We start from the raw sequence: 16,562 nt of genomic DNA on the forward strand, positions 1-16,562 counted from the left end.
GCATGGAGCGCCTACTTACCGATGTTTTCTAATGTCCCCCTATGAAAGCTTTTTCTTTTACAATGCTTTATAAATAGGAAATAACTGGGTGATTAAATGGAACAAATTTGTTCTTAAATAATAATTTATTATTTGTGAATTTGTATATTTCTAATAAATTAAGGAGCACCTGAAGAGCACTGGGCATTAATTAATTTCACACAAAATTCTAAGCTTTTGATGATTATTTATTAAGTTTCGACTTCCATCAGCTCATTTGGAGGTAGGCTTATCATCAAGTCCAAATAATTTCCCACAAATCACCTGTTTATTTTGTATACATAAAGGACTATAAAAGATTGCCTAACAGCTATTTCTTAACCTATTATAGCACTATTTAATTAAATTTGTTAATTAAATGTTTATTCATGTTTTGAGTGAAAGTCAGGATGTTTACTTTATGTAGGCTATTTCTTTTCTCTATCTCTACATAGTCTATTGGTCGGTCTCTGTGTGGGATACCAGTTGAATATACAAAGCTGTGTTCTAGAAAATGTACTTTTACAAAGAGGCTGCTGATTTGCTGGATGTGGAAGACCAATCATCCTTATCCTCAGCATGTTCCATCTTCCAGTCTCCTTCATGTAGCAGCATATCGTAACAGTCTTTGAACATGAGACTAGCAGTACAGAGCACACAATGAGGTCAGTGTCTCTGAGCTTGCTCTCTGGAAGTTGAAGCAAAGACGCTTTCTCCTCTGCATTGTTTTTTATTATTCTCTTTATGTCACAGTTCATACAGATCTCGGTGTATAACACCTATGCAGTAACTTTCTCAAATCGTTGATCCATTGCAGTTTCCTTCCAGAGTTTTGTAGCACATTTTGATCCAGCTCTGGGATATCGTTCCTTGAAAATGATGAGAAGGCATGGCAACATTGTCTCACTGACATGCACACAGTTTTGTTTAGTTTCAATGTATCTGAAAATCCAGAGGTTTGATGAATTATTTAGCTGTTTCAATGTTTCTTCCACTTCCTCTAAAGGAATACAGTTGTAATGGTTTGTTAATGTAAAGTGTTTTTTGACAGGATTGGTAGAGAAAACAAAATCTTTAGATTTCTCTCTATTGTCATCCAATGCTTATTCAACCAGTCATGGAATATTGAGATGAAATAGGGCAAGAGTCGGTGAGGTGATAGTCGGTTCTGTAAAATAAGTACGATAATTCCCAGAAATACAGGCTGTATGTCATTCAGTTTGAACAATGGCTTACTATACCGTCTGAGGCTTACCACGCAGTATAGGGAATTATATGAGATTTTATATGAGATTACTAAGGTCAAGTCTTCAAGCTATGATGCAGTTACGGTTTTCCTCAAGACACTTCTAATACTTCAAATAACAATAATACTAGCAAATATTTGGACATATATGCTTTTACAGACACCAAATACACATACTAAGCTCAATATTTGATTCAAATTAATGAGCGTTTTGAATGAAGAGGAAAAGTGCAGGAAGTAGCCAATGTTTTGTAAGGGGACGAATGGTAGACAGCAAGTTGTAAGATGTTGACATGTAGCACATCAATAACGGGGTTGAGGTGAGCAGAGGGAGAGGCACAAGGTTTTCACTCTTTGCTTGGTAAGCAAGTTCTAGTTTCATACCGCATGTGATAGTATTTCCTTGGCAATAGGTTATTCGATTTCTCTCCCAGGTACTTGCACAATGTTTTACATCCCACTAATGATGCAGTTATTGTGCATTTCCATTTCACAACAACACTGTGTCTGGTCTTAGATTGTTGCTTCAGCGTATCAAAGATGTTCACAGTGGGTCACCTAAGGGTAGAGCAAACAGGTTTTCACTCTTAAACAAACCATTGTATTGCAATGTGTACAGTATTTCCTTTTACTCAGAGCTCTATTTTACGTGATTCTCTTGGAATCTAAGTGTATGCATTACAAAATAAATGTGCCCATGCTCTTGAATAGAATTACAAATCACATTGGATGGATACCAACTGGCCTACCTCCAGCTATAACCAAAAACAAACAGGAATCTTGGGTATTTATGACTTCATGATTTTGTGAATGTATTTCATTAAAATGTTGCTTTGACAGCACGATCTGTGTGCATGAAGTCAGGTATGTCCAAACAGTGCATCGATTCACCATGCCTAGTGATGGTATTCCTGCCTGAGTTTCAAGTAGAACTGATGATAAACCCTGGTGAACAGGTCCTCCTCTTATCCCTGCCTTCATGTGTAGGCCCCTCGCTAGCTGGCACCCCTGTCTTAGCTTCCCTTCACTTAATGCTGGCATTAAGGCGAGTTCCACACCAGAGACTGTGTCCTAGTTCGCTCACATTACTTCTTTAAATGAATTGTTTATTTTCTTATTTGTTTTAAGTTATTGACACAGGTGGACCTTTGTTGTGTTCAGGTTACGCTATGAAGAACTGTGTATTCTGTTTAATGGCCTACCTTTTAAGATTTTACTAAAGAATTGAGTTTTTCTCTCTATATTACGGTTTAGCTTGTTTCATTATTGGGGAAACTTAAATCTAAAATGTTGAATTTGACATGTTTCATAATAAACTTGTAACAATCTTTGTAATTGCTTGTGTTTTTATTTTATTTGTCACCAGTATGCTCATTATGTATGTCATTTTAATGCTGTCTGTTTAAGGTTCTATGAATAATTACCATGTCCAACAAGTTGCATGTCTCAGGTCTTGCTATTTTCAGCTCAGGTATTGCATCATTCAGTCACAAGGCTCTGAATTGTGTAAACACTTGGTATGGTGAACAGAGTCAGACACTCATAACAGGCAACCTACTATGGGGAAAATAACACAATTGGAAGCTACTACAGCCATACATTAAATAAACAAAACTCTCAGTCTACCATGATCCAGCTTTATGCATCAATCTTACAGTTCATACTTACCTCCTCCATCAACCTCTGGTTTTGGACTATGTCTGCCCACTGCAGGTATAAACTGAAGAAAGGCTGGCCACAATAAAAGGTGTGCCTTAGGCTGGCCACAATAAAAGGCTACTCTAACATTTTCAGTTCCATCACACAGCACAATGCCACAGATGTTGCAAGTTTTGAGGGAGCGTGTACTTGGCATGCTGACTGCAGGAATGTCCACCAAAGCTGTTGCCCATGAATTGAATGTAAATTTCTCTACCATAAGTGGTCTCCAAAGGCATTTCAGAGAATTTGGCAGTACATTCAACCGGCCTCACAACCGCAGACCACGTGTAACCACATCAGCCCAGGACCTCCACATCCAGCATCTTCACCTCCAAAATCGTCTGAGACCAGCCACCCGGAACAGCAGCTGCAACAATCAGTTTGCATAACCAAAGAATTTCTGCACAAACTGTCAGAAACCGTCTCAGGGAAGCTCATCTGCATGCTCGTCATCCTCTTCGGAGTCTCGACCTGACTGCAGTTCATCGTCGTAACTGACTTGAGTTGGCAAATGCTCACATTCAATGGTGTCTGGCACTTTGGAGAGGTGTTCTCTTCACGGATGAATCCCGGTTTTCACTGTACAGGGCAGGTGGCAGACAGGGTGTATGGCGTTGTGTGGGTGAGCAGTTTGCTGATGTCAACGTTGTGGATCAAGTGGCCCATGGTGGCGGTGGGGTTATGGTATAGGCAGGCGTGTGTTGTGGACAAGGAACACAGTTGCATTTTATTGATGGCATTTTGAATGCACAGAGATACCGTGACAAGATCCTGAGGCCCATTGTTGTGCCATTCATCCACAACAATCACCTCATGTTACAGAATGATAATGCACGGCCTCATGTTGCAAGGATGTGTACACATTCCTGGAAGCTGAAAACATCCCAGTCTTGCATGGCCAGCATACTCACCGGACATTTCACCCATTGAGCATGTTTGGGATGCTCTGGATCGGCGTATACGACAGAGTGTTCCAGGTCCAGCCAATATCCAGCAACTTCACACAGCCATTGAAGAGGACTGGACCAATATTCCACAGGCCACAATCAACAACCTGATCAACTCTATGCGAAGGAGATGTGTTGCATTGCGTGAGGCAAATGGTGGTCACACCAGATACTGACTGGTTTTCGGACCCCCCCGGACCCACCCAATACAGTGAAACTGCACATTTTAGAGTGCCCATTTATGGTGGCCAGCCTAAGGCACACCTGTGCAATAATCATGCTGTCTAATCAGCATCTTGATATGCCACACCTGTGAGGTGAATGGATTATCTCGGCAAAGGAGAAGTGGTCACTAACACAGATTTAGTCAGATTTGTGAACAATATTTGAGGGAAACAGGCCTTTTGTGTACATAGAGAAAGTCTCAGATCTTTGAGTTCAGCTCATGATAAATGGGGGCCAAAAACAAAAGTGTTGCGTTTATAATTTTGTTCAGTATATCCTTAAATGTTTTCCACCACAAGAGGCACCATTGCACATATATAAAATGTGTTGTAATTACACAGATTACAGAAATATGCAGTTATGGTAACTGCCTTTAACCCAGTGAGAATGTTCTTAACAATTAAATCATAGGCTACAGTTTATGAAAACTCAGTTATATAAGAAATGCACTGAGAAAAAAATTATTACACTTTTGCGTTGAATCTTACTTGTGTTGTTACGTTTTTGCCGATTTAACAATATTCAAAAGCATACAAATTTACGCAATTTATAAACGAAATGTAAGACAAAAACCCCCAATTGGTCAGCTGACCAGGAAGTTGCTGTTTCTTCACGACGCACAGGAAGTTGAATAATCAGCTGATACTGATACTCACCTCCATTCTGCAAGCAAGAATAAGCAAGGCCTAGCAAGAATAAATCCTTGACATCGACGTTTTCCTTTCAAAATAAAAGTAAATGCAGGTTTAGTTGGAGGATATGGAGAAAATTACTGTTACAAGGTACAAGGAATTGTGGACTAACGTTTAAATGGTATGAGTACACACACAAAACTTTATTGACTATTTACATTTGAAAATGAAATAAATACTTTGATTAAGTAAATATGTATTGATAATTGTTCAAATGTTTTAATCTCTATCAGCCATATTCATCATGGACCTCGGTCAACTGAGCATGGATTAAGCAAACAGAGATGTTTCAGTAGCATCAATATAGACAAATTGAAAAAGGCTGCTACCTCAGTGTGTTAATTGTCTACCTATTTGCCCTGTTCTACAATTTGTATGCCCTAGCCTTTCTTGTATTTTAACAAACTTTATTTAATATATTTAATGTAATGCTTCCACCAATATTAAAAAGTATTGGGTCTCATACCGTATACAGTAAGCCATGAGACCTGAAAATGTACTCTGTTCCGACCATACCATGTTATATATTTTTGTACGTTTTTCTCTTTTTGTTGCATTTCTATTTTAATAGTAATATAAATAAACAAAATGTATCTATTTTGTATCATTTTTAACAATTTGTATTTCTCATTTGTATCAATATTTGTAGTTAAACAGGAATGCAAGTTGGAATTTCATAAATATGCCTGTGCCTATGACTAATAAAAGTTATAGACTACATTGTTTAGGGGCCTTTTGTTTAGGGGTAAGCATTTTACTACCCCATAAACAGCACCTGAACGCGACAAATAAAACCTTCAGACGTAATTTTATAGAAACTACACTATATAAAAAGAAACTCATATTCTGAAAAATGCAAAGAAAAACATCCGTGACCCGGAAATATTTCGTTATTCTAGCCTGCTTCACAATGGTTTGATCAACGGTGGTGTTTTGATGGAAGTTGATGTTGTTTGTGGAGTGTTTTTATTCATTTCTCTTCAATTCACGATTAAGACAAGTCATACGAAAAAGGGAATTTGGTGGGCTATGGACTAATAGAGAGGTTATGACTAATAGCTAAGTGACACACCGTTTTAATTTAAATTCATAGCTAGATGCGTTGCTATTGAACCCTCGGGAAGAAAGAAAACAGCAACGTAACGTCAGTCAACGGTTCGAGACGTTCTTTGTTTATGGTGTGCCAGACCGAACTGCAGTATTTTGTTATTTCCTTTTGAATATCTTTTTATATTTATTTATAATTGTGCGTGTTTAATTACAATAACGTTACTCGATTTATAACCGGTGTTAGCAATATCTGAATAGCAATAGCCTGTTATTAACGTTATAACGTTATTTACAAGTCGACAAAGTTGTTGTCAAGTTGCTGAGTTGTCCTCTGATCAGAAGCGAGGCAGCTTAGCACAACGTGAGGAGTGTGGAAATATTTGGAACTAGTTACTTCGTGTGTTGTGTGATCGTCATTTGCACATAGCTATCTCGGTCAGCTCAACCTGTTGGTAGAGCTACATGTCAGCCACTAGCCTGTAAGTCTCAGTTGACTTAGTGTACTAGCTAGCTAACTTACCAAGTTGATTGCCCAATTCCTTTGTTTCTTGTCAGCAGGGATCACTGCAAAGTATGTTAACGGTAGTAACGTTTGTGTCATTGCTAGATTTTGTCTGTCTTCGTCTCTGAAAGATACTTTTCAGGTTTTCATGCAAACTTGTATTGTTTGTCTTTGAATTAAGTATTCTTTATTGTGTTGTTAACTTTAATATTGTTCCGAAACTGTGCAATTGATAAAGAGTGATTAAGAAGATAAGGATTAGGCAGTCTAGTATTAAAGGAAGCTCTAGTTCTGGCACAACAAGCAGAGAAGCTCGTAGAATATCCTTCTCACTACTTGCCAATGCTGGATCTGGAAGTTGTTCCTGAGAGATCTTTAGGAAATGAACAATGGGAATTCGCATTAGGTAAGTGACTGTTGTGCATTCCATACGCCTCAACTATTTTTACACTGAAGTTGTCTACTGGTGAATAACAACTAAAGCTATCTCTATTATCTTGCCCAACCTTTTTTCACAGGGATGCCATTGGCCCAGGCCATTTCCATATTACAGAAACACTGCCGCATTATCAAGAATGTCCAGGTTCTCTACAGTGAACAGGTAAGAGATGAGATGATGGCTCCTGTGTGGAACGATCGGGCAGCACATATCCCATTAGTTAGGAATATTGTCACTAAAAGCTTGCCCCTTCGAATCGCCAAAGCTGAAAATTTGAAAAATCTGTTGTTAAGCCCTTGAGCAAGGCACCCTGATTGCTCTTGTGAGTTGCTCTGGATAAAAGCATTTCTGAATAATTTAAATGTGAAGTATGTTTCAGTTTTCTTAAAATGACCAGGGTCTGTTTAAAACATCAAACACATAACAGTACAGAACAACTAAAGAAAAGTAAAGATTGAGTAAATCATATATTAACAATACTATTTGCATGTCACATGTATATATTGTGTATGTACTTTACATTTTATATTTTTTTTATACAGATTTTTCAATACTTAACTACAAGAGTAACTTTGTGGCAGGAAATGTAGGGTGTTTGCTCTCACATCAATGTGACCTTTTCTTTATTGACAGTTCTTTGTTTCTGTGCTTCTAGACACCACTCAGTCATGACCTCATACTCAATTTGACTCAGGATGGAATTAAACTGCTGTTTGACGCCTGTAACCAGAGACTGAAGGTGAGGGAGACTTGCCCTGGGTGATCATGAGATGGTCATGGAGTTACATTAAAACAGTCTATGTTGACTAATCAAGTCTTGAATTACCGTCATGTTTAGGTGATTGAAGTATATGACTTGAGCAAAGTGAAATTGAAATACTGGTGAGTCATCTAGTTCCTTGCCTTAATACCACTGTGACTAGATCAGTGTTTCTTAATCCTGGTCCTGGGGACCCAAAGTGGTTCACGTTTTTGCCCAAGCACTCACACACCTGATTCAAACTAAAGGCTTGGTTATAGGTTGATTACGTCAGTCAAGTGTGTAAGTGGATAGGGCAACATTTGAATCAGGTGTGTCTGTGCTAGGGCAAAAACAAAAGCGTGCACCCCTTTGGGTCCCGAGGACCAGAATTAAGAAACACTGGACTAGATGTTTCAAAGCAATGACACTGAGAATTTTATTTTTTTTGTAGTCCAGGATAATTACTGTTTTGCTTTGTAGTCCAGGATAAAGTCTGTTCTTGTCTTGCAGTGGAGTACATTTTAACACTCAGGCTATAGCACCGACCATTGAGCAGATTGACCAGTCGTTTGGCGCCACACACCCTGGAGGTAAACCGTAAACCCTCCTCTCACTACTGGCTCCAGTCAGCAGATACAACAGTTATGACTTGTAGTAAAACGCTGCAAGATGTTTATGGTTGACTCTGTTGTCCTGGTTCCCCAGTGTACAATGCTGCAGAGCAACTGTTCCACCTAAACTTCAGAGGACTCTCCTTCTCCTTCCAGCTTGACTCATGGAATGAAGCTCCCAAGTATGAGGTGAGACTGTTCACTTGACCCCCTCTATTGATTTCTAGTCGAGCTCTCATTGAAACTGAATATTTGAGCCGGTGGGGGGGGCAGGTAGCCCCCCAAAGTCTGATGACCTGAATATCATTAACACATTTCTATAAAAAATTTGAGGTAACACATTATTCTTCCCACCAAATCTCTTTACAATTCAGTTTCTACTATTAAGTACACCATAGTAGGTCAGGCGACTAACCTGTTGACTGTAGACCTAAATAAAAAATAAAAAGTTAGTGTCATCATTACATTCTATAAACCTCCTACCAACTCCCTTTAAATGTTTCTCTATTCCACCTCAACTGACCTTTAACTGCTGCTCTTCATACACAACATTCAGTTGTGTAACTTAGTGGCAATATTCATAAGGCAATATGTCATTCTAAATAAAAACATTAATGATTTTGTTACAAAGTTTCTGTACCTCAGCCTATACTGTAGGCAGCTATAGTTCAGAAATAATGAAAGTTAGATTTCTTGATAACTAATTTGATTAATATTTTGAATTAACAAATCCCTAAAATGTTCATTTATGGAGGGTAACTGATTGTTTTCCATTAAGAAGAGATTAATGAATTAGGATGTGGTTTGCCTGGTTGGCAGTGCCCCCCCCCCCTCACACACACACACACAAGTATGAGTAAAGGTATGTTGCATGCATCTGTCACGTGAACACACAGGGGAGGCGCATATAGCAAACGTTTTAAGTTTTTTGAAGTCTCATTGCAGGAACTTAACTCAGTCAGAAACAAGTAAGAAACTAGTTAATAACTGTCAAAGCACCCCATCAGTACCCCACCTGTCCCAGCTGTTCAGAAGGCCCAAACCACAGAACCAGGCTGGTTGGGCACCACTAGGGCTCGGACCGATGTGTTTGCACTGAAATCTCAAACACAAACTCCTAGTGGGCTGTTTTCATCTGACTCATAAACAGTGTTTGACATTTGGCTTGCTGTTACACTGTAAATGTCTTCCAGAAATTGTTCTTATTCTATCAACATTGGTTTCCCTCACCATTTTCTGTTGCAATATTTTCCCTGGTTATAGTAATAATAGTTTTGCCTTAGATTTTGAACGTGTGTTTTCTGTTAGTAAGAATGAATCTATTTGTCCCATTTTGAGTCACTGGGAACGAACAAAGAAAAATAAACATCGCTTCATTACCAATACAGCTGCTTGACGCATGAGTTTTTGGTTGTGACACTGGAATTTCTTCTTAAACACATTTTTATGAACCTGACTGGAATTTTGAAGTTGTCTGCGTTGAATGTGAGCTGTTAAAAATGCACACGCCAGTCTACCTTCAGTTGTTTTGCTTTGACAGCCTAACTTTGCCCATGGCTTGGCCTCCCTGCAGATTCCCCATGGGGCCACTGTGAAGCGGATGTACATCTACACTGGAAACAACCTGCAGGACACCAAGTAAGCACACCACGTATTCACTGGTACCGCTAGAGTAATGCTGGATCAGGGCAAGTTAATGAGGACTCAGGACACAGGTGGAGGACAGAGTGGAAGTGGAGATACTGTGTGTTCGGTGAGCTTATTTACCTTGCTGTAAATTCTTGAACTAACAGGGTTTTGAACATTTGTAGGTTTATGTGACGCATGCTGGATTACAATGTGATAAGTATTTAGAGATTTGGGGTCCTGGGTTGCAGGTCAACCTTGGATTTGTAATGACTCAGTGTTTGGTTCCCCAGGGCTCCCCTGATGCCCATGGCCTGTTTCCTTGGCAACGTGTATGTGGAGTGTGTGGATGTGCTGAGGGATGGGGCCGGGCCACTTGGACTGAGACTCCGCCTCCTCACTGCAGGTACTTAGCAAGGGGCCATCTCAGCCCACATGTCTCCTGAGGGAAACACCGTCAGACGTGTGGAACTGAAGCTACATGTTTTCAGGTTGATGTTGCTTTTAAGGCTTCCCAAGTGTCTGTATCTGAAGAGACTTAGTGTGGATTTTCCTCCTGTAGTGCAATCTCAATCCTGTCATAATACTGCAGGCACAGTTGACCTCTGACCGGCCCTTTTGCTGGTGGGGCTGAGCTAAACTAATAACATCCAGGAGGGGCCTGGCCCACTATGTACTTTGTACGTTACATCCTCTAGGAGATGGGGAGGGCACTCTGAAAATTAGCAAAGCAGCTGAAAGTTTTCTTGGAATCCATTATGCATTGTTTAGATGTCTCCTTTGTTCTTGTTTTCTCTGTGGTTTGATGTGTTATATACAGTCATTATGATGAAATGTCTGAGAGGAACATGTGCTCCAGCAGCTTTGCAACATCAGATCATGTGAAGCTTGGATAAGAAGCGTCCTTGCTTCCTGTTGTCCCTAGGTTGTGGGCCAGGAGTGATGGCTGATGCCAAGGTGCGGGCATTGGAGAGGAACATCTACTTTGGAGACTCCTGTCAGGATGTGCTGAGCGCTTTGGGCTCACCTCACAAGGTCTTCTACAAGTCTGAAGACAAGGTACAGCTCGGCCCTCCCTCCCTGGACTGTACTCAGGTCTCAGTTCATGGACCCTGACTATGTTGATAAACAGGCTGTCTTTATGTTTGGGTTTTAGATGAAGATTCACTCTCCCTCGCCACACAAGCAGGTTCCGTCCAAATGCAATGACTACTTCTTCAACTACTTCACCCTGGGGGTGGTAGGTACTAGTAGGACACAGAGTGGAGGAGGCCTGGCCTTTCTTCTGTTCACATTAACGCTTGGATCTTTCTGACTCATGTTCGTTTCTTCCCAGGACATACTCTTTGATTCTAGCACACACCTGGTGAAGAAGTTTGTCCTTCATACTAACTTCCCTGGCCATTACAATTTCAACATGTAAGTCGCTCTGCATCCGTCAAGACAGCTGCCTCCTCTTTCAGTCTTGGCTCAAGTATTCTGTTTTTAGAAATATGTTTTCAGTACAGCTAGAAAATGTTGTTACTCTATTAGTTGCGAGGGTGTTCCACACTCGTTAACGTCTAGCGGTCTCTCAAATTTAGATATCATCGATGCGATTTCAAGATACCACTTGTCATCAAGAAAGGTATGGGGTTTTCTCTGAACATATATTTCCTGGTGTTTCCGGATCTCCTGTTGAGCTGTCATGTCTCGCTGTGTGTTTTTCAGAAGGGGCTGACCCCCAGGGGGAGGACTGTATCCTCACCACTTTCAGCAAGGTCAGAAATGTCCTCCCTTCTTTGTCTTGTTCAGTCATAAACACGTTTTTTTTCCCTACTTTACTTGCTTAATAAAGAGGACTGCAAAACATTTAATGACATAGGTATCCGTGACGTCAGAAGACATTTGTGTTTTCCTGACTGACTGGGGTTGAATGTCATAGTTATCTGTGACTTCAGAGGAGGGTAGTGTTTTCCTGACTGACTGGGGTTGAATGTCATAGTTATCTGTGACTTCAGAGGAGGGTAGTGTTTTCCTGACTGACTGGGGTTGAATGTCATAGTTATCTGTGACTTCAGAGGAGGGTAGTGTTTTCCTGACTGACTGGGGTTGAATGTCATAGTTATGTGACTTCAGAGGAGGGTAGTGTTTTCCTGACTGACTGGGGTTGAATGTCATAGTTATCTGTGACTTCAGAGGAGGGTAGTGTTTTCCTGACTGACTGGGGTTGAATGTCATAGTTATGTGACTTCAGAGGAGGGTAGTGTTTTCCTGACTGACCGTTGTTGTTTCTCTCAGTGGGATCAAATTCAGGAGCTACTTGGACACCCCATGGAGAAGCCGGTTGTACTCCATAGGTAAGAAATATTCAGAGATATTCAGATGTACATTACTACTGTCTATTGACTCCTGGCTGGGCTTTAAAAAAAAGTATCTTTTACAGATCATCCTCAGCCAATAATACCAATCCCTTCGGCTCTACGTTCTGTTTTGGCCTACAGCGAATGATCTTTGAGGTAAGAAATTGTGGTGATGAGTTGTGATGATGAGGATGATGATGATGATGGTATTGAAAAGTATTTGGCATAGCAGTCCATGTCACTGCATCACAGTGCTGATGCGTCGGTACAGACTGGGTGTGAGCCCAGGCCAGAAGTCCCGTATGGGTGTTGCTCAGCACAGTCTGGAGAGGGAGGTCTGGCGGGGGTTTTCTTGTCTCATCATACTCTAGCGTCTGCTTGCGATGTGTTGGGCACTGGGAAGCTGACTGTTGTTAATCAAAGTAAGATTCTCAGATCTGTTGGTGAAGTGAGCAGTGTGATAAGAAAGGTTTTGGTGGACACGTCCCGATATTCGACTCTCCCGAGCCAGTTGGGAGTTGCTGCGAAAACCATAACTATTAATTGGATGTCACAAAATTGTGAGAAAAGTAAATCTGAAGTACATAGTCCTATGTGTAAAGCAGCATGTTCTCTAACTTGTCCCGGCAGGTCATGCAGAACAACCACATAGCTTCAGTGACTCTGTACGGCGCTCCCAGACCCAGCAGCCGGGCCCGAGCCGAGGCCGGCACCCACTGAACAGCGCCCCACTGCCACCCCGACCCGGGCCACCGCCCCACCCCAGGCCGAGGCCAGTCTCTCTCTTCTCCAGTCCGCTCCACAGCAGCGCCGGAACGATCAGCGCAGCGTCCCTCGGTCTCGCCCACTGCCATGTTCACACCGGAGAGGCCTGCCGGGAGCTTCCCCTGGACCCATCTCCCCCGTACGACAGGCACCTGATCCCGCCTCCGTGGTCTCCTGCCCCCTCTGCCTCGCCCCGCCCATGTGATCTTCCTCGCCCCACCCACATGGTCTCCTGTCCCCTCTTCCTTGCCCCGCCCACGTGATCTCCTGTCCCCTCTTCCTCGCCCCACCCACATGGTCTCCTGTCCCCTCTGCCTCGCCCCGCCCACGTGATCTCCTGTCCCCTCTTCCTTGCCCCGCCCACATGGTCTCCTGCCCCCTCTGCCTCGCCCCACACACATGGTCTCCTGCCCCCTCTGCCTCGCCCCACACACATGGTCTCCTGCCCCCTCTGCCTCGCCCCACACACATGGTGTCCTGCCCCCTCTGCCTCGCCCTACCCACATGGTGTCCTGCCCCCTCTGCCTCGCCCCACCCACGTGGTCTCCTGCCCCCACTGCCTCGCCGCGCCCACGTGGTCTTCATCAGCAGAAAACTCATTAGACGTGGTCAGACGTGCTGGCGGTGTTAAACCAGTGCACATGTGTATGCTGGTGTGGCCAACACAGTGGCCTACTTACACAAACAAGCACCCGCGCATGCTGCAGTTCCTATTGACATTAGAATACTGGGTTGACATACTCACGTGCATAGGAGATGGAAACCAAAAGCCTGACATGCACACACCCCCAAAGCATTGGAATCCCTTCACCACTGTATGGAAATGTTGGCGCTGAAAACACACATGCATATGGATGCAGGCCCATCTCGTATCTGCCGCACTAACTTTAAATAATTTCATACGAAGGAACGAACACGCGTGTACATAGGCACCAAAATAACTGCATGGGAATAGAGGCTGTGGTTGTTAAGGGGAGTGTGGTGAAAGATTACAAGCACAAACTGGCCTCCATGTGGTGGGTTCTGCTTTGCATGCGGTCAGGGTTACCGTCTAGGCACATGAACACACACACACACACACACACACACGCTAGGACCAAGTCCATAGAATAAACCACCTCCTGTTGCAAGGCCGTAAAGCATTCATCGCATTTCATAGTGTAAGTTTGTTTTGGGTTTTTGCAAGGAAAGAAAGAAACATTGGTTTTAACATTTGCACTAAGATATACCCGTTTACTTGAGATTGTGTCCCCTCCACTGATATTTTATTTCCATTAGTGATGACTGAGGAAAGGCTCCAGGTCTTTTTTCACCTGATTGACTTGAGAGAAAAGCCATGCATCCTTCCGTTCTCATGCACGCTATCCCATCTATTGTCCATTTTCTGTAGCTGGCCTTTACATCACGTCAGGTCTCTCGATTCCTCCCCCTTCTCCACACCCAACTGCTTTCCCTGCACCTCCTTTCCACGACAGATATCTAAATGAATCTAGCTAAATCCTTCGGATTTACTGAATCTTTGCTGTTATTTCATAATCAGTTGTATTCTGTTAAATTGCCAAAATGTTAGCCAAAGATGTTTTAGCATGTTTTTAAGTTATCCAGACATTTTAGTATGTTGTCAACACTTGCCCATAAATGCAGAGACATTCCCTCCTTAAACATGTTGTTACCCCAGGCCCCTGAACCTTAATCTCAATCTCTACAAAGTACTTCTTAAGTATATCATCTTTATTATTGCTTTGTGCTTTTAATGCAGCTCTTTTATCAATCTGTTTTTAGTAAGAGGTCTCCTGTCTGTTGCAGGCAGATTGGGGTCTATGTGCAGCAGCAGTCTCTTCCGGTGATCGGTGTTTGTACAGATTTGTAAATAGTGTGCTCTTTTCTTTTGTCTTGTCATTCTAATGGTACAATATGGGGCCTGGAATGTTTTAAGGTCCAAGCAGACACTAGGTGGGATACTGTTTGATGTCTCTTCCCCAAGCGAAGACGACACTGGCTGGCGCTCCTACGACCTGCTCCTGGAGGGTTCATTCATCTCTTTAGCTCCGCTTTAACCACTATTAGTGCTAGAGACAGATGCTGAATAAAGGATAAAGCAGAGACAAAGACAGGTTATTGTTGGATAGGGAAGGAATCCCTGTAACTATAATGTTCAGAACCCTCCGATGTGGGTGTGGTCAGTACCGTTCTAGTGGGTTGATTGATGTACCAATGCTAGATCATAGATGTAATCACGTTGCTATGACGAGGCTCTTCAGTGTGTCCTCCCATCTGGTGTAACGGCTCCAATGAGTCTAACCTTCCAGGCTTCAGCTTAGTAGCGTGTAATGCAGACTTGTTACATGGGCATTGTTCATTCTGTTACCTTGACCTTCCCCCCCCTCCCCGAGTAGCGATGTTGGAGAAAAAAAAAAAAAAAGAAGGCCTGTACTGTTGCTAACGTTGTTTTAATTTAATCCCTTGCTTTGTGCGAGTTCTATAAAAACAAAGGAAGAAAAGGCTAAAGAGCTTGTTAATGTTGTGCCTCATCTCCCACCGAGCCGGTCTTCTCTCTGTAAATGAAACTAATGAACTGCATTGTGTAGCATGAACAGCTAACATGATCGACTCCTTGTTACTCATAGCCTGTCATTGTCCTCTTTAATAAAGACTTGATGTACAGTAGAGGTCCGAACTCACTCATGAAGGGCTATTCTGATCACTTAAACCCTGGCAAGATTTGGGAAAATTGCACAATACAAAATAGTACATAGTTTAGATGTGTTCTGGTTGCTGAACACAGAAACGTGTCTATCATTCTGAACATCTCACAGCAAGACGATGGTTTGACCAGCAGTATGGCCACCTCCGTCTGCCTGCCCTTCATGACCTGAGATTGACACACACTGGTTGTGTTGGATGGCGTTTAACACAGTGCACACCCAGCCCATGAGAGGTTAGCTGTTGATGGGATTTCAACTTGCTGTAGGTGAGTGTGCATTTATGAGCGAGCAAACAAAAGGCAACGCAACCAATGTTGTGGCGAGGTTTCTAGAATGTTACTGCTGACAGTAAGTTGCTAGTGTGCTGGGCTGTGCTTGCCCAATCTCAGGTGGACATATCAGATTTTTTTTATGCCAAGAGCAAGTGAATGATTAATTTTCATAAGTTGGTTTTGGCTGTTATATTTACTCTGAATTGATCCTTTTTGCATTGGGATGAATGAATGATTGTCTGTAGGATTGTGTGTAATTACAAAATGGACAACTTCAGATCTGTGTAATACTTATATTAATGCTATGTAATTTCTCCCTTTATATTGTATGTTTCATCCCCTTCCCCAAAACAAATATTTTGGGGTGCATTCAGTACATTTAACCCATTTCTGGAAATGGGAGTTCTCCTTAATTAAACTTGTGAATTAAATTCATTGGAATGTGTTGTTCTATATTTTGGATACCTTCTGTACAAGTAAGAACATTTAGATGAACATTATCAAGCATGTCATAAAAAGCAATAACCACAACTCCACAAAGAATTAGAACGGTCTGCTTGAAGCACAATGCTTCCGACTGAAACCATGTGACTATGCTGGGATAAGTGGAAATGAGCTCCTCATTCAATCTACTGAAACTCCACATTTATAATTTTTTAAAACTGCTCATACAGAATTT

At 42.0% G+C, this 16,562-nt stretch overlaps 1 protein-coding gene across 2 annotated transcripts; it reads left to right on the forward strand.

Annotated features, from left to right (window-relative positions):
• The first annotated feature begins 5,742 nt into the window (after positions 1-5,742).
• On the forward strand, positions 5,743-16,318 carry c19h16orf70 (chromosome 19 C16orf70 homolog). 2 transcript variants are annotated; one of them, XM_010883965.4, is made up of 16 exons: positions 5,743-6,787; positions 6,900-6,982; positions 7,476-7,559; positions 7,659-7,702; positions 8,073-8,152; positions 8,268-8,362; positions 9,714-9,811; positions 10,093-10,205; positions 10,725-10,858; positions 10,956-11,039; positions 11,136-11,218; positions 11,383-11,426; positions 11,510-11,559; positions 12,080-12,138; positions 12,225-12,297; positions 12,772-16,318. In XM_010883965.4, exons 1-16 carry the CDS (start codon positions 6,724-6,726, stop codon positions 12,859-12,861), a joined length of 1,278 nt encoding a protein of 425 aa, XP_010882267.1. In that variant the 5' UTR covers positions 5,743-6,723; the 3' UTR covers positions 12,862-16,318. The 2 variants fall into 2 exon arrangements, with proteins under 2 accessions (XP_010882267.1, XP_010882268.1); XM_010883966.4 differs by having other exon boundaries at positions 9,747-9,811.
• Positions 16,319-16,562: the final 244 nt, after the last annotated feature.

This window comes from Esox lucius, chromosome 19, assembly GCF_011004845.1.
Source record: "Esox lucius isolate fEsoLuc1 chromosome 19, fEsoLuc1.pri, whole genome shotgun sequence".
NCBI classification, from domain to species: Eukaryota; Metazoa; Chordata; class Actinopteri; order Esociformes; family Esocidae; genus Esox; species Esox lucius.